Raw genomic sequence first — 22223 nt, forward strand, 5'->3', positions numbered from 1 at the left:
ACCTGACTTTGTTGGATACAAACCAGAGATGTGGTGGTATATTTCATTTATTGTTCTTGTCATGGGCTATGTGCTTTGAACCTCTGAGCTGATGTTTTGGGATCTCAAGTTAGATGAAATTTAAAATGTAAGTCAACTTTAAAAAAAAAGTGGTCATTTTATGTGTGGTAATTTGGGAATGGTAACAAAGGCTAAAATGCCTATGTCATGGAAAACAGTCTAGAATGAGCGTCTCTAAATGTTTCAGTTGGTCCTTTAGTTTTTACTTGTAAGGTAATGTCAGTTAAGGCAATGTGGATTTGATTATTTCCTATTAATATACTAGCTAGAAAATCTGGCAATATTACAGTTATATCAAAATAAATGTGATTGTTGAAAATGTTAACCTCTGTTCTAAAGAAAACAAACCCCAAACCAACCAACCAACCCTGAAAACCCTCAATCATGGCAACTTTCCCCCACTAAAGGAAGAGCAGTGCTGCTGCTACCAGCACGAACCTGTGTCACAGCTTTGAGACCTGTGACAGTCACCATGTTTGGCTGGTACTTCTGAATAAAACCCCTACAGCTTCCACAGCTGAAAAACAGAAGTCACTTCACTTTAAGAAAGTAGCTGATGACTGCAATAACTTGTGTCATCTGCGAATCAGCATGAGGAGAGATCCAGAACACATTCACAGTGGTCTGTGTGTACTTTCCGTAAAAGGCACATTGAATTTAGGGGGTTGGACGACAAGGTGCCTGTAGAATCATAACCTTTAAAAAGATGCACTGTGGCTTACATCACATCTGATCTGTCTGAATTGTACTGTGTTTTTAGGTCTTAAAACAGTTCATTTTACCAAGAGTTGCTTGTTTGTTAAATCACCTGCTTAATCCAGACTTGAATTTTAGTACTTAAGATACACTAGAAAGATTAGGACTTTGTAAAGTCTTACCTGACCTATGTTTTCCCAACTTTTAAAAGTTTTCCAACAATTTCTGGGTGTTTTTTTCCCTTAGATCAGTACCCCTGTTCTTAGCAGTCAACACAAGACTGTTTGTGTCCACTCCTTGCTAATGTACCATACTTGGGACTTTCTGATGCTGTTACTCAAAGCTGTGCCACAAATCGGAACAGACCTGTGTGTCCTGGCAGGACAGAATGAGGAAGATTTGGATTTTTTTCAGAATACAGTCTTTTCCTATTTGGGTTTTGATTGGTATTAAAGCAAACATATATTCATTTTTTATGTGCAAGAAAGTTTTTTAATTGGTACTTGTAAATTAATTTCCTTTGGGAGCATCTTTCCTTTTGAAGCCCCAAGCTCTCGGGTTTAACCCCCTCCAAATGCAGCAGGGAAGGAACAGAGATCTTAATGCTTTCTACCCATATCCCCTCAACACACACCTTGTTTCTTACATCATAAAAATGGTTGACTACAATGCCAGGCAGTTTCAGTAAATCATTTTACTTTGGAAGTCTGTTTTAGAGGAAAATTCGGATTGTAAACAACTACAAGGTAAAAGTTATAAATACGTACTTAAAGGACCTGTAACAGGGATAAAGAAAAAGCTTCATTTTAATGGTAATACAGTGTTTTTTAGGAATTGGCCTCTAAATTTATTTATAGCAGCCAGTAGTGACCTTATTCAGAGCAAACTTGTAGCAGAGGTTTTCTTATTCCACCAGAATGCTTTTCCTGCCCAGGCCACCAGCCTTGTTATCATCCCTTGACAGACATGCTTTGTGTTCTGCTTTGCAGGAGGCTGTGAGGGCTGCTGAAGATGTCCGATAGTCTGGATATTGAAGAGAAACCTCCAGCCCCACCGTTGAGAATGAACAGCAACAATCGTGATTCTTCAGCACTAAACCACAGCTCAAAACCACTTCCCATGGCCCCTGAGGAGAAAAACAAGAAAGCCAGGCTCCGCTCCATCTTTCCTGGAGGAGGGGATAAAAGTAAAGTGGCTCCATCTCTGTGCTCTCTGGTGGTCGTTGGTTGTCGTGTTTACTTTCTGCCACTGTTGTCTCTCTGTTTCAGCTGCAGACTGTGGTACCAAAGCCTTCTGTTCCAATTACTCTCGAAACACATTTCAAAAGAGGAGGAGGTGTTCAGTCAGTTACTTGCTTGTCTCTGAAAAGCCACTAAAATGTGCACACACTGTGCAACTTGCCTTTTAAAAATAACTTTATAGTTAAGCTGGGGAATCCTTTCCTTTGGATTTTGCATTAGCAGTTAAAACAGAACTGAGGTTGTGTACTTTTGAAAATACATTTGCAGAAGTGAGACGGCAATATACCTGACGCTTTGGGGGGTTGTTTTAATGCACTTACATTCCAGGAACAGGAGCAAGGCTCTTCTTGCTTGTTGGTTTTTGCAGTGAGAGTAGACACAGAATGGTTTGGTTTAAAACCTGCTAGGTGTGGTTACGGAAAGAGCCTTTTAAACATGCAGCAAGCAGCGTTTCAGTTGCATTCTTTGAAATGCATTTGCAGAAAGGAATGTATTTTGAGCTAGTGTATTTACAGGGTTAGGGGAAGGGATCTTCGTTTTTTCTAGTGCCATGGGAACTGATGGGCTGCACTCACAAGTGCCGAGGGAGTTGGCTGTCACTGCAAGACCAGTCTTGATTATCTTTGAAAGGTTATGTGTCTGTGAGATGTTCCTGATGACTTAAACAAAGCAGATGTCACTTCTGTCTATGAGAAAGAGGATCTGGGGATCCAGGCCAGTCAGCTTCACCTTGGTCCTTAGGAAGCTAGTGGAGCAAATCCTTCTGGAAACCATTTTCACACAAATGAAGGATAAAAAGGCGATCAGGAATAGTCAGCATGGATTTATGGAAAGGAATTCATGCTGAGCTATACTGACAGCTTTCTACCTCGATATGACAGGCTTGGTGGTGAAGGGAGAGTAGTGGTCGTTACTTCTGTTTAATAGGGTGTTCAGCAGAGCCTCCCACAGTATCCTCACAAACTGATGAAGTAAAATCTAGGTAAGTGTACAATGAGGTGGACTGAAAACTGGCTGAAGTGCTGGGCTCAGAGGTTGTGATCAGCAGTATGAAATCCAGCTGGATTTCAAGAGGGATTCTGCCTTCAGTGTGCTTCGCTGTTCCTCCAAGGCGAGCTCAGAACAATGGAACTGTGATCATTCCCTTGGAGCTGTGCCTCACAGGTGGTGCTTGGCTGCCTCGTTCATGAGTCTTTTCCACAGGTTATGTCAAGCAGTTGGAGGTCGCTTGGCATTCAAAACTCCTCGCAGGCAGTAGAAGGCACAGTGTGAGCCCCATTCCTCCCCTCAGCCACAGGCAGTCCTGGTGATTCCTCTCCTGTGGAGGCTGTGGCTGGATGAGCCCATTCCTCAGGCAGACCTGGCTGATTCACTCTGCAGAGTGCTCCCCCAAATGTTCCCTTCTGAGAACAAAATTAATTATCAATTGACTCTTTTTAAAGGCCAGAACGAAAATGTCTCCTGGCTTGTTTAATTCCTGGAAAGACTCGGGTCACTTCTTCCCCTGAGTGCTAGCAGAATGGTATTATCCCTCTCTGAAGGAACATTTCTTAAGTAGGAGGTGCTCTGTGAAATGCATGCAGAAAAAAAAGGGAGATCCAGAAACAACCCCTCCTGGAAATGATCAGTGACATTAAAAATGTAATTAACTACCAGTCACAGCAGTCTTAGGAAATACACAAGTGTCATGATTTTAAACCTGACTGTGAGGGGAAGTAAGGTAAGATTTATAGCTTAATTTTGTTGGGTGAAAAAATAAATGGAGGGAGTTTAGCTTGACTGGCCAAGCCCCTTGAGGTGGTTTCATTGCTGGCTTGGTTTGTGGGTCAGGGTATCAGCTGGCCTGTGTGTGCTTCACAGACTCTGTGATATGTTTTTGAGAGTCCTGCTAATAAAACAGAAGGTGATTGATACAGCTGCTCTCATCTAGTGCAGTGCTTTGCAGCATCACAGTGTTATATTAATAGTTCACCACTGGTACAAGTAAACAGAACATGAAGAAAACACCATCTCAGAGTGTTTCTGCCTAAACCTACAGGAATTTTGTTGTCTTTCATTTGCTCACAAGACAGGAGGGATATGAGGATGGATATGGTATGGTGCATTCTCTGCAAGGCAGTGGTGTTTGCCAGTACTGCTGTGCCTGGGCACCAGGAATCTTCTGCAGTCACTCCCCTGCTGGAGTGTAGCATTTTCAGTTAGGGTTTGAGCACTCGTGTTTCAAACCTTGTTTTGGCAAGCTACTGGTGGCTCTGTGGGGGCCTCTTTTGCACCTACAGTTGAAATAAGACATTTAGGCAGTAATGTCGTGCTCCTTCCCATGGTACCTGACCTCCTTATGTTCCTTGCTATAGCTCCTTGTGCTCTTCTCTCTGGGATTAGGCACCCCCATTTCCTGGGGGCAGGAAGCCAAGGCACACAAGTTTCCAGTGTCACACAGGCAATATGTGTGGAAGAAGGAGCTGAACCTGTTCTCTTACAGCCCAAGCTGAAGCTGTGAAATTGACCTTCCTACCCCAGAGCTAATGATGGTGATGGAAGCCCCGGTGGAGTTCACAGCATTAGTGCTTCCTTTCAGCAGTGGTGTTACCTCAGCAGAATAGAGAGCAGAAAGAAATGACCTGTGTTCTTCCAGTTGTTTGATACAGCCTTGTTCTTCATGCATTAAACCACCTGTAATTGCTGTGAAGTGAATTAATACTGTGTATGCACTAGTAGCTCCATGAAGGCACTGTAGAGCATTTGGCCTAAAGAAATTGGGGCAGGCTGACCTGCCACAGCTCAGGTCCTCCTTTCAGCTGCAGAGGTCCATCTGTGTTAAGGTTATGGGTGAATGATACCACTTCCATGGAAGCTGCTTTAGTCCTGGCTGTGGGTGGGAGCCGTCTGGCCTTTAGGCATCTGGTTGCCTCCTGTGCACAAAACCAATAAAAGAGGGAAGGAGGAAAACCCAGCAGGGTAAAGATCAGTGGAGGAGAAAGAAAAGGTCAAGTCTGCTGGGTGGGACAGGAGGAGCAGAGCAGGAAGGAGGATGGGAGGTCAGTGTGAGTGACAGTGGTAGGGAGAGGGGTGGGTGAGAGAGCAGTGAGCTGAAGAGGAGGCAAACAGGGGGGCACAAGCATGAGGTCAAACCCTTCCTCGACTGTGGAGAAAATCTGCTGCTTAGCTGAGTCACCTTTTTCTCCCAAACAACTGTTCTTTTAACAGGATAATGATGGTGATGGTGCAGACCATGGAAGTCAGAACTCTCTTTCCTTGTTCTCTTTTAATTCGTAATAGGTGCTGAAGTGGCCTGGGGCACTCACGACTAATTGCTGTGCTGCAGGAGTGCATTTGAGGGGCATGCACAAGAAAACTAAACAGGAATGTCCAGTACCAACCCCTTGAATCCAGGCAGTCAGTGCTTCAAAGAAGTCATACCCTTTCATATCATTTTGCCAGCTCATGTGAAATAGAAGTGATTTGAATTGCAGGGCCCAGACAGGAGTGTCAAAAGTTTTTAGACTGGGGAGAGGTGAGGGTGTTATAAAGAAATGTTCAATTCTGTGTTTTATTTATAGTTTATCACCATTTGGACCATAGGTGTTATATCACAGTCTGGTTAGCAGAGGTCCATGCTTACCAGAGGATGAGCCAGATCTTGGGGAATGAGCTGGAACACTTGTACCCCAGTGGGAGAGCACTAGCATGGACAAGTGCTGCTTTTGATGGAATGTTGTCTGTAATCCCTTATTTCGCTTCTATATTTGACTCTTGCTTTGAACTGAATTTGATAATCCTTTAAATCTAATTTTCACTGTGTTTGCTTGCAAATGATGAGGCAGGAGGAGCCTGTTTGGTTATCTGTATTAGGAAGTGATATATGCTGCCCAGAGATGATATCTAACTGGCAACATCTATTCTGAAAATTAAGCATCATCATCTTAACAACAAAAGAAGGGGGAAAGCCTTTGCATTCATATTTGATATATTGCTGCCATCTTTACTGAATGCTAAATGAAAGTATTTCATCAATGAACATTGTGCAGTTGTTCTGCCCATTCACAGGGGTGACAGAAATAACACAGACACCAACAAAAAGAATAGGCTTATTTTACTATTGGTGTTTTAAGATAATAGAGAAATGAATAATAAATATATTATCATATAAATAAATACATGTATAAGGTAGTTAAGAAAGCTCTAATACAAACAGCACAAACATCAAAGACAATAAGAAAGGTAATGCACCTAATCATTACTACATACAGGAAAGAATAGTGATAAGAAAGATACATCACCAGTTGCCCTAATGCTTTATCATCATCCAGACCCACAGTTGCTGGGGAGCCCCTGGTTGCAGTGAGGGTTTGGAGAGCCTTTCCCAGCAATTGGAAGTCCTACACAGTGCATCCACTCGTAGGTGAGGTGTTGACAGTCACTGCAGGAGGGTCCAGCTTTTATAGGCCAAATTAGCAAGCAAAAAGTAACTTGCAGTTTTTTATTGTTTGTATGGATAACACCTGGTGGTTCTCCCCTCTGACCAGCTGAGGCCAGGGCTCGGCCAGAGCCTGGGACATGAGTGATAGAGTTTCCTAAGATATATTACAGACAGGGCATGACCTTGGCAATACTTCATGGGCAATTATATACCCAGTACCAAAGTTATCTGTAAGATATTTTGCAGAAAGTGCCATGGCCTTGGGCAGATATATAGCTATACAAGGCTCATCTATAAGGTATCTCCCAGGCAGCATGGCCTAGGACAGATATAGAGCCTATGCAAAGGTTATCTGCATCTATGTTCTACATTAAGTGGTCTAAGTTAACTAACACAAAGAAACACTATTCACAAGGAATACAGGATTCATCTATAAGTCAACTCTGGCTTGGGCCTACTGTCCAAGCCCTAGCATTTCAGCAGTACAGACAAAAGGTGACAGGTAATGAGGATAAATGCAACAATGCAGAGAAAGGATTAGAAGTGTTCAAAATACTCGACTAATTGCGAAGAGCAGAACATCTTCCACCTAAAGGAGGCTGTAAGGTAGAATAACAGAGATATGCAAAGAGAGGCCTTATGGAGCTACTGTCTGTGAGCAGAGACAGCCCCAGGCTGGGAAGGGTGCTGATACATGGTGAGTTCAGCCTCTGGATGAGACCCCTTGGTGAACTTACAGAGCTGGCAAACAATATTAAAATACTGACAGAAAGTGAGGGCAGCTTCTCTCAGCCTTTATTCCACTGTTGTTTATCAGGGTCAATAAAACTGAAGTGACATTTGTCAACAGTCAAAAATACCGAGATGGATGACCACAAGGGATGTTAATTTCAAAAGGTATTAAAGAGGGAGGGAGATGAGAATCATAAGCAGGTTGACTGACTTCCAAGTCTGCTTCAGCAAGACACTTCACACTCTGTGAATACTGGTGGAGTGATTTAAAAGCAGCGAATTTCTGAAGGCTAATAAAGCCAGTGTTTTATGGTTGTATGTCTTAGTTAACTGAGAGCTCAAATGAAGCTTTTTCAACAGATTTCTGGGATCCTGTTGCTGTGCAGATTCTGTTTTCTAATACAGAGCTGCTGCTTCAGCCTTTTACTTGGGAAAGGAGTCACCTCCTGAGCTGCTGGTTTTCACAGAACTTGTAGGAACCTGATTATCTTAAAAAACCTCTCCTCTCTGATTTGGCCGAGTTTGAAACCAGTTCAAAGCATGTTGGAGAAAAGACGTGTGTCCTGTGTGCTTTACTTCTGCAGGAACCCACAGAGTCAAACAGGAGTTAGGTGCTAAATATGGAACCTCAGTGTAAAAAAGAACTGCAAGTAGAAATCATACCGATTAGAGATAGCCTAAGAACATGAAGAGAACACTTCATGAACAGCTTGCTTTGGCAGCAATTACACTGGCTGGAAGAAAAACAATGAAATAACACCTTCTAGACCTTCCCAAATAGGGATTGACAGGCTGGTGGTGTATTAGCTTGGGCCAGTTTGTCGAGTTGGATGGGGGTTAATTGATTTGTTTTCCAATTTTGAAATACTGCTCGGAGCACACCTGCTTGTGAAAAGTTTTAAATGAAAACTTGTACAGAAAATAAGTGCATGTTAACATTTTGCCTCTAGCCAACAAGAAGAAAGAGAAAGAACGTCCTGAGATCTCTCTTCCTTCAGACTTTGAACACACCATCCATGTGGGATTTGATGCCGTCACCGGAGAATTCACAGTACGTAACTGCTGCGTTTCGTGTTTACCACAGCTTCTAGTTTCCTGATGGTAAAATAACCTCCTGTTGCCAGAAACGCTGGATGACAGCAGCCAGGCTATGAAGAAAGAGACTTTTATTTGTTGGGCTTAGGATCTAGAGTGTTTAACTTGTGATTCAGGCTGCTTTTTGGGTTTTTTTCTCCAAGGATTGTCAGCAGAGTGTCTGTAGAAAATTAAAACTCGGAAGAACGTAGGTGTATGCTTTTACCAGTCCCCAAAGCTGCTACAAGGGCTGGTTATTTAGTGTCTTTGGAAAAGCATTAAAACCCACACACACGTGCTTAGTGTGTGCCTTGCTGTAGACAGCCAGCATCAACATGCAAAGTCCATCTGCTCTGCAGTCAGCCCTTGGAGACATCCAGAAAGCAGCAGCATTGTGGAAGTCCATTCATTTTAATTTAATATCCTTCAATATATGTTTATACACTAGGTGATCAGACACGTTGCTAGCCTTTATGCATTAATAAAACAGCTGTCAGATTTTGCTACTTGCGTGTCGACAAAGTGTATTAAGTGTTGGGAAAAATGAGTCTGATAGAAGCTCCTGGAGATGTGCAAGGGGCTTCAAAGCATTTTCTCTCAAACTGCTAGTTAGGTGCTGAAACCATTAACCCCTAAAGCTGAGATGGCAGTGAGCTTACATTGGTTGAGATGTGGAGGTGAGAGGAAGCATTAGCAACTCTGTGCCTCAGTAGTACCCTGTGAGCTAAGTGGTCAGACTGTGTAATCACTGTGTGTCCAATTGTGAAGTGTGCTCGTGCTGACAGGCTGCATACACCAAACAGGATGGGACAAATCATTTGCCTGGACACAGAATGTCTCAGTTTCAGGATCTGAGCCCTAAATGTGATTTCTGCATCATTTTTTACTTTGCTACCTTTGCTTCACCAGGATGTTTAAGAAAGCTGGAAACTTTCTGTATTCTACTGTAGCAGTAGCAGCAGTAGTAATAATAGGAGAAAAAAAAAGACACATTTAATGACAGCATGTCTTCAAAGGAGTAGTGAAATTGAATTATCCTTACTAATTAGGAAATACAGCTTCATTTAAAAGAAGTGAACTAGTGAATTAGACTTTTTTAAAATAGACGTCACTTATGAAATCTTGCTTCAAAATTTATTCTGTGCCAAACCCCAGGGCTTAACTAAATGCTCATTTTAAAAGCCCAGATGTGGTCATTTTTTATCAGAAACTTAGGAAAAAGGTTTAAAAACTATGTTTTGCCTGATGTCTATCCTGGTTTTTCCATTTTTCCCCTCTCTTTCTCTCCATGTGGCCACTTCATTATTCAAGTTAATCTTCAGTGCCATTCTCCTTTGTAGCATATGATGTTACTGTCTGCTTTTCTCCCTTTTGTGTTTGTGTCACTTCTTCCTGCCTGTCTTCTTCCCACCTTCTCTTTTTCCTTTCTCTCCCCACTGAATGTTCAGATGTTCTTATTCTATCTCTCTTCTTCCTTTCAGCCTTCTACATTTATTTCTACCCTGTGCTTCAGACTTTTTCCTTCTCTCTCTGTGCAGACACGATGGGTCAGCATCGTGTTCTCTCACAGTCTGACTGTGGTGAGGGTCCTGGTTAGTGCATGTCCCTGCTGGCTGGAACTGAAAGGAGGGACGTCAAGCTTAGCACACTGCAGTTCTAAGCAGAACCACTATCAGTATGTTATGGATCACAGTTTGGGTCATTTGGAATGTTGTTATTGTCATCCAGTGTGTCAAAACAGTCTCTGGCATCTGAGATTTTTGCTTCTTTTAATTTTATTTTCTGTGTGTGTCAGATGCCACCAGCACAGGTCGTGGCCTTTTATAGAGCAAAACAATTCTACATGGCTAAATATGTCCAGCTGTAGCAGTTTTTCTGTAATATCTCTTTTCCTTTCCAAACAGGGACATTAGATGTCTGCTGTTTTGCAGTTGCACAGTATTTCTACAATAACACTTGTTGCTGAAGTGTGGAAGTGCAGTGCTGCAGCTGAGGCTCTGAGCAATTCAGACCTCATCAAAGGGACAGGTGCAGCACAGGGCTTAATGCTGCAGCCCTTAGTGGAGTCAGTCAAAGCAAGGGAATTTGCACCATTAAGAACTAGCTATCAGTCCCAACTAACCCCAGATGCAGGCATTATGTTGCAGATTGCATTAGGCATGTTTGATTTGTCCCAGCCTGGATAGAACCTGTGTATCAGCTGTGTAGTCATGTGGTGAGTACCTCTTGCTGAAGGGACTACCACTAGCCATATCATGTTGTACAAATATTCCCACTGTCTAGTGATCACACTGTCTGTCTCTTTCAAAAGTTTGGAAGTGCCATGGGAGTGCCCAATGAATATGCAAATATATGGGGTTTTTTTTGTTTCAAATTGCCACAGCTGTCATGCCAAAAGTGCCTGCTCTCCTGGTCACGTGCAATGTATTGGGCCATTTTCTGACACCGAACCATCACCCCCAGCTCCATTCCCTGATTGCTGTTAGTTGCATCTCAATGCACAGTTGCATGGACTCCCGAGTTCTGGCTTTCAGGCTTGAGCACCGAGCTGTGTTGTCCATCGTGAACAGCTGCTACGTCTCCATTTCACTGTGCTTGGAGCAACCACATTTGCTAAGAAGTAGGGCTTTTCAAGCAGAGAATAAAGTTGGTTGGAAACTGTTGGGTGGGAGCATGCTGCTGGAGCTTTATGTTCCTTTATTTTCAAGAAACAGTTGCATTTTTTGAATGGAGGACAAAGTGTGGTTAGCAGGGCTTTGGGGAGTGTTCCATGTAAGGCATGCATGTTTGAAACCATTTCCTCATCCCCAGTTTAGAAGAAAATGTGGTCACCCACCAAACTTTTAAAGCTTCAAGATTATGACATTAGTAAGTGGGAAAAGTTGTGAATGTAGAGCCAAAGAAGTTGCACGTTCCTAATCTAATCAGGCATTTCTTTACAATTGTCCTGATTTTCAGTCTGACACACATAGATTATTTGCATTGTGGCAACACACAACCTCCCAGATTTCACAATCTGACTTGGACCAACTGCTCTCTCCACTGCACTCTGTGGACTCGTGCACTGGCTGCTGGTGATCTCAGGGCTGGAGAACCCCCAAATTTGGAAAAAACTTGTACAGAGCCATTCAGAAATGGTGACCTGGCTTCAAAAGTAGGCAAACAGCAAAAGCCCAGATCTTTCTCTGCTTTTTTATTTTTATTTCTTAATTTAGAAAGGAAATAATTTTTCCAGTCACGTTAATTCTCAGGAATGTATTTTTATGAGAGAGAGAAAAACTGGTTTAAAAGCAAGAGGAGGGGGAATGATGCTTCCAAACTTTGGAACAGTTGTGGTTTTTCTGTTTTCCTAAGCTTGCCTTCCTGTAGTCTGTCCACCACCTGATCTATTTGATCTCTGCCTCATAACTCCCATTTTAGATGGGGCTTGCCCTTTGGCCTGTTGGTTTTCTCCTCCTACCACCTTCTAAGTTTTCCCACATTCTGTTTTAACTTTCTTTTCTTTCTTTATTTACGTCCATTACAGCCAGATCTCTATGGCTCACAGATGTGCCCAGGGAAGCTCCCAGAGGTGCGTCACAGGCCCCAAATGCTTCTTTGAGATGTCATAGCACTGCAGCAGCAGGTTGATGTGTGTGCAGTAGATTTGTTGCTTGGCTTTTCCCACTTTTTTTTCATCAGTCCTAAACTATGGAGGCCCATGTCACATATTGTTCTGTGGAGAACTTCTGAGGAAGAAGCTATATGAGAGTAGATCGGGGTGGCACCAAGGCTGAGGTGTTGTTTTTCCTTCCGTGAGCCCTACAATTTGCTGGTCATTGTCAGCTGTGCAGTAAAGGGGGGAATGACAGGCTGTCAAGTTTAGGGAATCATCCTGGATACTTAAAGCAAGGTTTCACAATAGAATTTCAATGTAGAGATGGGGCTTTCAGCAATTGTATCAATTTTCAAATGCCACTCTCACCCATAAGAGGTCCAAGAATTCATCCAAGGCTTTGGCACTCTCTGCCTGTTTTCCGAGTCCCTGGTTTGTGTATGTTTGCAGTAGAGAACCTAGAGACATCCTTGGCAGCAGTGGTACACCTCAGTGTCATGATTTTGAGAGCTGAAAGGCAGATCCTTTGCCCCACAGTGTTCCCTGGTATGCTAAGAATGAATTGTATCAGGGTGGGGTTTACCTTCGAATCAGACAGCAGGGATCATTTCAGCAAAATGTGTTTGCATTCCTAAGCATGAAAAGTCCAGTGTAAAGCTCCTAAAAGACACTGTGTTGTCCACCAATAGAGAATGGTCTTGTTATGTCTGCACTGAATCACCAGGCAAAACAAGCTAAGCCTTAAATCATTCTTCCATGGAAGAGCCGAGCTGATTTCCAGAGGAGTTTCATGCCCTTTTTTTCCTCTCACAGTCATTACTTACTTTTCTTATTAAAGTTGGGTCCTGGTTTTAGCTAGATGTTGATAAAGAAGAGAATGATTGCATCTAATTTTAATTGTCAGGTGTCAATCAAAATTTCAGTAAGTAATCTTACAGGGAGCATGAGATCTCGGTAAAGATCTGTGAGGCTGTGGCTTTTCAATATTCTAAACCCTCTCTCTTTCCACTCGACATCTACAGGGCATTCCAGAGCAGTGGGCTAGGCTACTACAGACCTCCAACATAACAAAATTGGAGCAGAAGAAGAACCCACAAGCAGTTCTAGATGTTCTCAAATTTTACGATTCCAAAGAAACAGTTAACAACCAGAAATATATGAGCTTTACGTCAGGAGGTAAGTCGACATCCCCCTATGGAAAAGGGAGGTCAGACTCCAAAATGAGTCAGCAAAATTCAACATTGAGGTGATGAAGAAGCAGCCTGAACCAACTCCACCTTGTGAAATACTCCTGAAATTAATTCCATTTCTCATTATGTCCCCTAAGTGTCATTGTTTTTAGGATCAAGATCCTGGCCAGAACAAGCATTCCCATTTTCAGTCAGAAGCAGTAGTGACCAAAGGTCATGTTTCCTTTGGTTTGTGCACACCCTGGTCCCTTCTCCGTGTTCAGACTGGGCTATGGGGTAAACGGACTTGGTGTATTTTCTGAGCTACTCTTGGATCCTTTGAGCAATAGGTTATGGACTATGTGGATTTTTTGTGATCCTTTGGACCAGAGAAGACCTTTCCAGGCTCCCTTTATGTTAGCTGCAGAGTTTAGAAAGAATTATTCAGCTCAGAAAGAAAGATCAGTTGCTCCGCCTAAACGCACGGGCCAGCCGCTAACGGCCGCTGATGTCAGGCGTCCGTTGCTACAGCAACGCGATCCGCTGCTTCCTCCGGGTGGTGCCGGAGCCTCTGCCCGGCGGCGCCGGAGGGCTGAGCAGCCGGAGCAGCGCGTCCTTGCTCCCTCTAGGAGGATTTTTCCTGACCTCAATATTTTTAGCCAACAAGGGTATAATTTTACCCTTGGTCACAGTCTGCAAACTTCTGCAGCATGGCTGGAATCACCCAGCAACTCTCTGCTGCAGTTTGCAAAGTTTTTAATTTAGCTAATGTTTTCTGGTTTTATCTAGACAAGCCGTGGATAGTGAGCCATCTGGGAAGTCAGTGGAGGCATTTCCTAGGTGCGGTATTCTGGCTTTGGGATCACTGTGTTCTTGATGCTCTTCCTTTGGAACGGAGTTGATTTCTTAACCAAAAATGGCATTAAGATGCCATTAGTTTGGTAGAGCTCCTATCAACAGCTTTAGCTAAAAAGGGGGTGTCCCTGGGCAGTAAGGTGTGGGCAGCATTTGGAATGTAACCTGCAGGGATTCCCTTCCCTTGTTGGGATTGTCTGTGGCAGCAGAGCCTGTAATTTCCTCAGTTTGATGTTCAACCAAGGCAATTTCCAAAATGCAGGCTGGGAGAACTTCTCAGAAGTCCTTCTAAAAACTGTGCAGTTATCTCCAGAACTGAGGGAAAGCATTAAAGGTTTTGACTGTCTAACGACACTTACTGTGTGCTGAAACAGCAGTTCCCTCTGGATGAACCACGAACTTAAAACAGTTGGTGTGTGCTCCTGAACCCAGGAGCTGTTCCTGTACTGTGTCACTACAGAACTGCCACAAGTAAGGGGGATTTTGAGGGAGCTTTTCAGGGGAAACACTTCCAGCAAGCTAGTGAGAATTAATTAATGCAATTTATTTTAAAAAAAATTAAGTACAGGAAAGAGAGGAGAACAAGCTGCTTTAGCCCTTGGGTAGAACAGATGCACTGACCGTTATGGAACAATTTTCCTGACTAAGTTTCTATGTATTTTATTTACTGGCAACCCAGAGCAAAACATAGACACAACCTGGTATATTGTCCTGTTCTCTTCCTTGCTGTGTAAAAGAAGTGTTACTCCTGGGGGGATGTTGTGAAAGAAAAATGCTCTCTCTTTGGGTTGACTGTTTCCGTGGGATCCCCACACAGACAGCTGGTTCCTAACAGCCTCTGGTTCATTTTCCCTGCAGATAAAAGCGCCCATGGATACATTGAAGCCCATCCTTCGGTGAGTGGGAGTGTAACCTTTGGTGTGCCTACTGTTTAAGAGTCTAGAAAGCTGTGAGCTTTAGTTGACTGGTTTTTAATTTTCTGTTTAAGAGGTTTCAGACTGGTGAAAGTTGGTTTTGCTTGCTGGTTTTAGCCATGGTGGAATATATAATTCACAACAATATGCAGCACTATCTAATGAGCCCATTTTAATTTAGTTTTAACAACTTAAAATCCCATTTCTATAAAATTTCATGATTCCTCCTTAGTACAGCTGAATATATAGCTGAATCTAAATGAGGTTATAATTGATATGTAACTCACCAGAACCACTGAAAGAAAGTTTTAAATAACTATCCGCTCTAATTAATGCTGGATTGCAATAGCAATTCCAGAGATGTAGGAATGACATCCACATTAATACTCATCAAATTTATTAGGGTTATTGTTAGTGCATTAAATAGCAAGTGGATGGGGATTGGCTTTTCTTTGTAAGTGTTAAGCAACTTCATGTGAGATTTGTGATTACACAGCAGAGTGTGTGTAATGAAATGAAAATCATCTTCGAGTATTCACACTTCAGATTTTCAATCAATGCCACTTCCCTTGTCTTTAATAAAACAACACTTTTCAGAGGAAGCGTGGCGTTCACCAGAGCAGAGTGAGCCTTCCAACAGCTTTGGCAGATGGTGTGGTATTTTCTTCCAGCAGACAGAGGCAGTAGTGAGACGCTCAGGATCTCAGCTTTCCAAAGTTACTGGCTTAAGTCTCCCTACTTGCTGTGGGCTTCCCTTACTGGTATTTCCACTGGGCCGAAGGGATGATATTTTAAAGGGAACACCAGTGAGATGTGAATACTTAGAAAGGTGCCTCTGATTTGCTTCAGTTCTTTAACTGGCCTGTTGTAGCCAGCTTTAAAGCAGGTTGTAAACACTTCACAAGGAACATTTTAATTCTTTTGTTTCACCAGCAAATTTGGGACAACATGATATAAGCCTCTGTCTCTGAGCATCAGCTGGGACTGGTGGAGTTCAATTTGCCTCACTTTAAATAGCTTTAAATTGTGTTGTGCTGTGTGTAACTTGGAACTGAGGCCCAAAAGAGCACATGCATGTCTAGGTGGGTTTCTGATGTCTTAAGAAGCCTTTAAGTTGTATCTAACTATCAAACCTTCCAAGTGGTAGAGTGGTGACTGTCACTCACGCTAGTGTCTGTCCACAGAGCACAAAAACAGCATCAGAACCTCCTCTGGCTCCATCTGTGTCTGAAGAAGAGGATGAGGACGATGAAGAGGAGGAAGATGACAATGAACCTCCACCTGTTATTGCACCACGGCCTGAGCACACAAAATCAGTAAGTGGCAGCTTTGGTCAACCCTGTCTTTGGTGCAATGCAGAGCTACAAGTTGCTGATCAGACAGCACTGCTGTTCATGGCTGAAGGTGCTGAGGGATGGAGCCCTGCCATGACACTGTGCTTCACCCCTGACACTGATACCTGGGAAACAGGTTTTGAAGTTTCATTTTTAGACATCAGTTTCCTGGGATTCTGACAGGGACTGTGAGTTTCTCTTCGTGTCTGGTAAGAGGCAGCATGATGTTCTTTAATGCTACAGGTGTAAAAGTGAGACACTTGGTGCACACTACCTGTGCAAGGCTCCCTGTCAGAGGAGAGTGGTCCAAAGATACAGTTCATACCCTCACAGGATATGTAGTAGGCACTGTCTCCTGGAGGTACCTGGCCTCTATTTCAGAAAATCCATGAAAACTGAACATGAAACTGGACATGAACTTGTAACCTTTCATTTTTACCCATTCAGTTTGAGAAGTGAACAGTAAAACCAAACAGTTTTAGAGCCCTGGATGTGGCCAACAGCATCTTCCTAAGGGTTTGCATTTGAAATATCATCTCAGGGGCATCCCTGCCAGCCACCTTTCTGACACAAAATAATTTCTTGTCACAGATCTACACACGCTCTGTAATTGAACCTGCCGCTGCACCAGCACCAGCTAAGGAAGCCACCACACCCCAGCCTGAAAACTCAAACACAAACACTCTGTACAGAAACACAGACCGGCAGCGAAAAAAGTCCAAGATGACAGATGAGGAGATCCTAGAGAAACTGAGTATGTATTATGTATTTTGTGTCTGCTAGAGCAGTGTACTGCATGCGTGTCTCAGCATTAGCTGTGCCAAATGTTCCTCCTCAGTGTAGCATCACAGAGTAATTTATACCTTCCCTACAGAAACTGTTGTTGCGCTTCGAGGCAGTGAGAGCTCTCTGGGTGTTCCTTCTGCCTCTGAGGGCAGCTCGGACTGGATTGGGTTTGCCTCAGCTTCCCTCTAGGCTAAAGGCAAAAGTGGAGGTAGTTTCTGGTTGAGCAGAATACTGTGACCTAGTGAATGACCTGGTGTACTTCTGTGTGCTAATGGTCAAATTGAACAGCATTTTTGGGTTCCTAAATTCTCTTTAGACTCCTGACTTCTCCCAAGCCATCAGGGCCAAAATACTTTGCAGAAGTCTGTTGGGTTTTGGGGTTGTTTGTGTTTGGAGGGTGCTGATGTTTTCTACAGGTAAACAACTACAGCACTAAGCTAATTCCTTCAGCCTCAAGGAGCTCTCAACTATTCTCTTGCTGTCCTTTTTATGACTGTTACTACTCCTCCTTCTTCTACAGTTTGTTTTTATAAGAATTTACATACTTGTCAGCAAGTTCTCCTGTGAAAGAACATCAACTGATACCATGGGTAGAATAGAAGGTGTTTTCAACGTGCCTCAAAAATTAAAAAATACAATTTATAACAATCCCTTTTTACTTAATTCTATACTTTTAAAGATAGAATCATAGACTCATTAAGGTTGGAAGAGACCTCAAGGATCATTAAGTCCAGCCTTTAACCAATTACCACCATGCTGACTCAACTGTATCATGAAGTGCCATGTCTATTCATTTTTTGAACACTTCTGAGAATGGTGACTCCACCACTTCCCTTCGGAGCCTTTTCCAGTGCTTAAGCATTCTTTCAGTGAAGAAATTTTTCCTAATGTCCAACCTGAACTTCCCCTGGCCCAGCTTGAGGCCATTTCCCCTTGTTCTGCTGCTAGTTGCCTGGGAGAAGAGACCAACCCCCACCCCACCGGGACCTCCTTTCAGGTAGTTGTAGGGAGCAGTAAGGTCCCCCTTGAGCTTCCTTTTTTACAGGCTGAACACCTTCCACCTCTCTCAGCCACTCCTCATCAGAGTTGTGCTCCAGACCCTTCCCTGGATCTGTTGTCCTTCCCTGGACACGCTCCAGCACCTCAGTGACTTACTGACTGAAGGTGCATCCACTCTATATTCCTCGGATACATGGCACTTTTTCATGGCTAAGTAAGGTCCCCCTTGAGCTTCCTTTTTTACAGGCTGAACACCTTCCACCTCTCTCAGCCACTCCTCATCAGAGTTGTGCTCCAGACCCTTCCCTGGATCTGTTGTCCTTCCCTGGACACGCTCCAGCACCTCAGTGACTTACTGACTGAAGGTGCATCCACTCTATATTCCTCGGATACATGGCACTTTTTCATGGCTAATTCCCAGCCAGTTAGTACTATTAGAATCCTAACCATTGGCCCCAACCCCTGCACCCTCTGTGATTCTGCAGTGAAACCAATTTAATCTGCTTCTTGCATGTAATAGCTGCCAGTGCTGCGTTCTCAGATAGTAAATGGTTGGATTCAGAACACAGCCATGTTCACTCTGTGTCTGCCATTAACTGTTAGGACAAAAAGCAGATTGATTACACCACCTCATGTCTGTCTCAAAGCCAATAGTGTTCTGTGTTTAATGGGGGTAACTGCATGTAACTGGCTGCAGTCTGGCTGTGGCTTCTTCACAGTGATTGTCAATGCCTCACCTTTTTGTCATACCTGCCCTGCCACTGATAACTGTGTGGCTACAGAGGCTGAGGCCTTCCTTAGCTGTGAGATTTGCATAGAATGTTCTGCACCCTTCGCAGCTTGACATGGCTATAAAGAACTGAATCTCAGTGCCATTAGAGAGTATCCAAGGGATAAGTTTGATAGCTTTAGCTGAGAGCACAATGAAATAAATTCCAGAGCAGATAGTTACCTGCAGGTATGTCAGCTTATAGAGAGAGGAATTACACTTCCTCAGCTGACACTAAATGTTTGAGGCAGGCTTCCCCCATGAGATTTGCAGGCACCCTGCATCCATGAATGTAAGTATGTATATCATTTATTCAAGCTTCTGTGTACACTGGGTTAGGACTAAGCCCTTGGTTGTTGGGGATTCTATCTTTGAAATGTTACATGCGTTCATGCTTTTTCTTGCTTAACAATTTGATACCAAGTGAGCAAGGTTTCCTTGGGAAAATTGTGATATGAACAATGAAAATATTTTCGTGCATTCATGAAGCTATCTGAAAACGGGGATGATGTTTTTTCCTTAGTTGCCTGGGCTAATTATACTGACGCAGTGTGGTGCTTGTTCTGTTTTAACTCATATGGCCACTCCACCTTGCCTACTTCCCTCACAAGCTTTTGTGCTGCTTTTAGGAAGATGTCCCCTGCCCTCTTTTATCTAAAATTGCTTTCATAATTCTTTTATGCTTGAAATAACTCATGTTCTTTTAGAGCTTTTATTAGAGTTTTATTAGGGAGTAAAACCTGTAATACCGTGATAAGATCAAACAAAATTCTGTCTGTAATGAAATCACAACTATGTACCATTGATAACTATAAAACAGAACTGGCCCAATTCTGGTTTCTTACCCACTTAATTTAAGACTTGATAAAGTAAAGTGCTTAAAGGCATCAAAACAGCTGAAATGTTTATCTTTTGTCCACAAAAGGGAGTGCTTGTCTGAGCAGGAGCTGTGTATCTGTGACTTCGTTGATCTTAATGCTGTAATATTTAATGTTCATTAGCTTAAGCACAGGAAACCAGCCACAAACAGCTAACTTGGGAAAGCAGCTACTAAGGTCTTGAGGAAAAACTCTGGAAATCTGAACTGCAAAATCAGTGGCAAATTTGGAAAATGATTTTTCGAAATCTTTGTTCTGCAGTCATTTACCATGAGTGAACTTCATGAACTTCTGATACCTCTTCTAATAGACACACAGTTCCATTATCTTGCTGAAAATAGCACCTAGACAGACACTGAGAGCACCTTGTTGATCCTTTTGTCCAGCCCAGCACAGGTTTACAGCACTGTTCAGTTTACTGCTGCAGAGCCTCGGGTTGTGAGCACAGGGTGTGAGACAGTCCAGTGTGAGACAGTCAGGCTCCATCACCCATCATGGAGCTCATGCCCCTGAAACCTAAAATAAAAGAAATTAAAGCTTGCCCTGCTTGATGCCTTCTTGCCCACTTGGAAGTGTAGAGAGCCTGAACAAGAAGGAAAGAAAGCAGTAATTGGATATTGTGTTTGTGTCTGATGAAAGAGCCAAAATCTGATAGACTCAAACAAATCTGAAGGCTTAATTAAAGCAATAGTATTGTTTTTTCTGGTCCAGTAGTTTCCTAGATAAAATGCAAATAATGATGCCTAAGGTGATGGCTCAATACAAATGACCTCTAAAGATTTACCTTGTAACATGCATCACAGAAATAGAAGATGAGTTCAGAAGGAAAGACTTTCAGTGTTCTGCAGCATATTTCCTTTGACTGATCTGGCAGTATTGCTGTATCCCAAGTACAAACACATACTTATTTGTTTACCTGTACATCCAAAACAAAACTAGGTGATGCACCATTCTCTGTAAGTAGTAAGACACACCTCTCCCCCTGTCCAGGCCACTTCTCTGGAGCAGAGGGCTTTAGCATCCAAATGGGCATCTGACTGGATGCCTAGCCAGGAATTCTGCCTGCCAGCACGGCAAGAAGACAGGGCATCAGCACCATCTGGTACACTCTCTGCTAAAACACTTCTGCAGCCCTTGGCAAGAGTGCTAATGGGAGCTGCAGGAGAAGAGGGTTCCTTTGCCCTGCAGTACTCACTGCCCTCACCCAGCACTCCAGGAGCGCCAGCCAGTGATGATGGCAGTGTGAGCCTGCCTGCTGGCTGGGGATGCCAACACAGTCTCAAGTAGCCTGAAGTGGTCCTGCCCTGCTCTGCCATCCTGCAAGGGTCAGAGGAGCTGGACTGTCTGGAGCCCAAGCCCGGGATGTAATACTTTGAAGAAGCTGGTTAACTTTTCATAGTTTCATCTCACTGAAACACTATAAGATAAAGCTCATTCTGCTTCTCTAGAGCAGGTTTTCACTACAAAATAACCTTTCAGTAGAGTAGAACATGACCAGAGGACTCTGGGACTCTGTTCTAGCTGACTGGATGAAAGGATGTGAGATGAGAAGGCATAAGCCTCCTGCTCACACTGCACAGCTCGACCACTGCTGCAGGACAGAGCTGCTGAGCAACCCCTTGTCTGGGCTGTGCTCTGCATCCATCGCCTGGACTCGTGAAAGGATCAGCATCTCATTTGGGCTGTGTGTCACACCAGTGCCTGAGGAGCATTGCTGTCCTTTTTACCCATCCTGGCTGTGCCGATTTGTGAAGAACAGTGTGTTTGTGGTGTTGAAAGGAAGCGTCAAATGCTAGTGACTGATCCAGCCCAGGCTGAAGACAAGCAGTGTGGTTCTTCAAATGGCACAGGCAAGGTCATCTGCAGAACTTAGTGTGGTAATCAGTGATGGGGGTCCTAGTTCTTACAGACCCATCATTCTTGATTGTAACATGAGATGCTATTATTTAAAAACATAAAGGCATCATTTTGGCAAACTGCTGAAAGGTTGGGAAGATTCCTTCCTCTCCTGTAAACACTTTGCAATATTCTTCCTGTTCCAAAAATGTTTATTTGTTTTGAACATTTTTGTTCATACAAATTGATTCCAGAACCCAAGGTGCATTGACTCTCTGTAAGTATCAAACCTTTTGTTGAATCACACCCCTTTAGTTTTCCCAGGAAAATAAAGGCACTGTTGTTTCTTCTCTCCTTAATGTTTGTAGGGGACAAACACTTGCATTAGTACCTGTTCTTTTCTGATCTCTGTCTGCTCTGAATGTTTCTCCATGTGTTTAAAAGAACTGTAGAAAATCAGTCCTTGTGGAGGCCATGTGTGCTGTGGAGCTGCCTGTTGTTGCTGTTGTTGTTGTTGTTACCCAGCTCACAGCCCCAGAGAGTGGAGCTGCATTTTGGATCTGCTGGAAGACTGTATCTCTGTTTTGAGTGAGCATCTTTCATTTTGTTTCTTCCAGGGAGCATTGTGAGCGTGGGAGATCCTAAGAAGAAATACACTCGATTTGAAAAAATTGGCCAAGGGTAAGTCCAATTCCAGTTACTTAAGCAAAACCATTGGACAAGTGTTTTGATGGTGTGATACCAAACATGAAGTCACACAAGCTCCAAACATATTCAGGCACTGGTTTAGATCCTCCTGTCTCTCAGTACTGATCAGAATTCATAACTGTAGTCAGAAAGCATCATCAAAGACAATGTAATGCTG

General features: G+C 43.2%; 1 protein-coding gene across 4 annotated transcripts in view; it reads left to right on the forward strand.

Moving 5' to 3' along the window:
* The first annotated feature begins 1741 nt into the window (after window positions 1-1741).
* PAK3 (p21 protein (Cdc42/Rac)-activated kinase 3) overlaps window positions 1742-22223 on the forward strand; it is a 30782-nt gene continuing 10300 nt past the window's right edge. Inside the window, exons 1-8 of one of the 4 annotated variants that reach the window (XM_009084772.1) lie at window positions 1768-1942; window positions 8100-8200; window positions 11750-11794; window positions 12841-12994; window positions 14701-14738; window positions 15941-16072; window positions 16682-16844; window positions 21976-22039. In XM_009084772.1, coding sequence (XP_009083020.1) covers window positions 1768-1942; window positions 8100-8200; window positions 11750-11794; window positions 12841-12994; window positions 14701-14738; window positions 15941-16072; window positions 16682-16844; window positions 21976-22039 — 872 coding nt within the window. Of the gene's footprint in view, window positions 1948-8099; window positions 8201-11749; window positions 11795-12840; window positions 13026-14700; window positions 14739-15940; window positions 16073-16681; window positions 16845-21975; window positions 22040-22223 lie in introns of all 4 variants that reach the window. The other 3 variants (XM_009084773.1, XM_009084775.1, XM_009084774.1) reach the window with 3 other exon arrangements.

Source organism: Acanthisitta chloris, unplaced genomic scaffold (assembly GCF_000695815.1).
Source record: "Acanthisitta chloris isolate BGI_N310 unplaced genomic scaffold, ASM69581v1 scaffold8181, whole genome shotgun sequence".
In the NCBI taxonomy this organism is placed as follows: Eukaryota; Metazoa; Chordata; class Aves; order Passeriformes; family Acanthisittidae; genus Acanthisitta; species Acanthisitta chloris.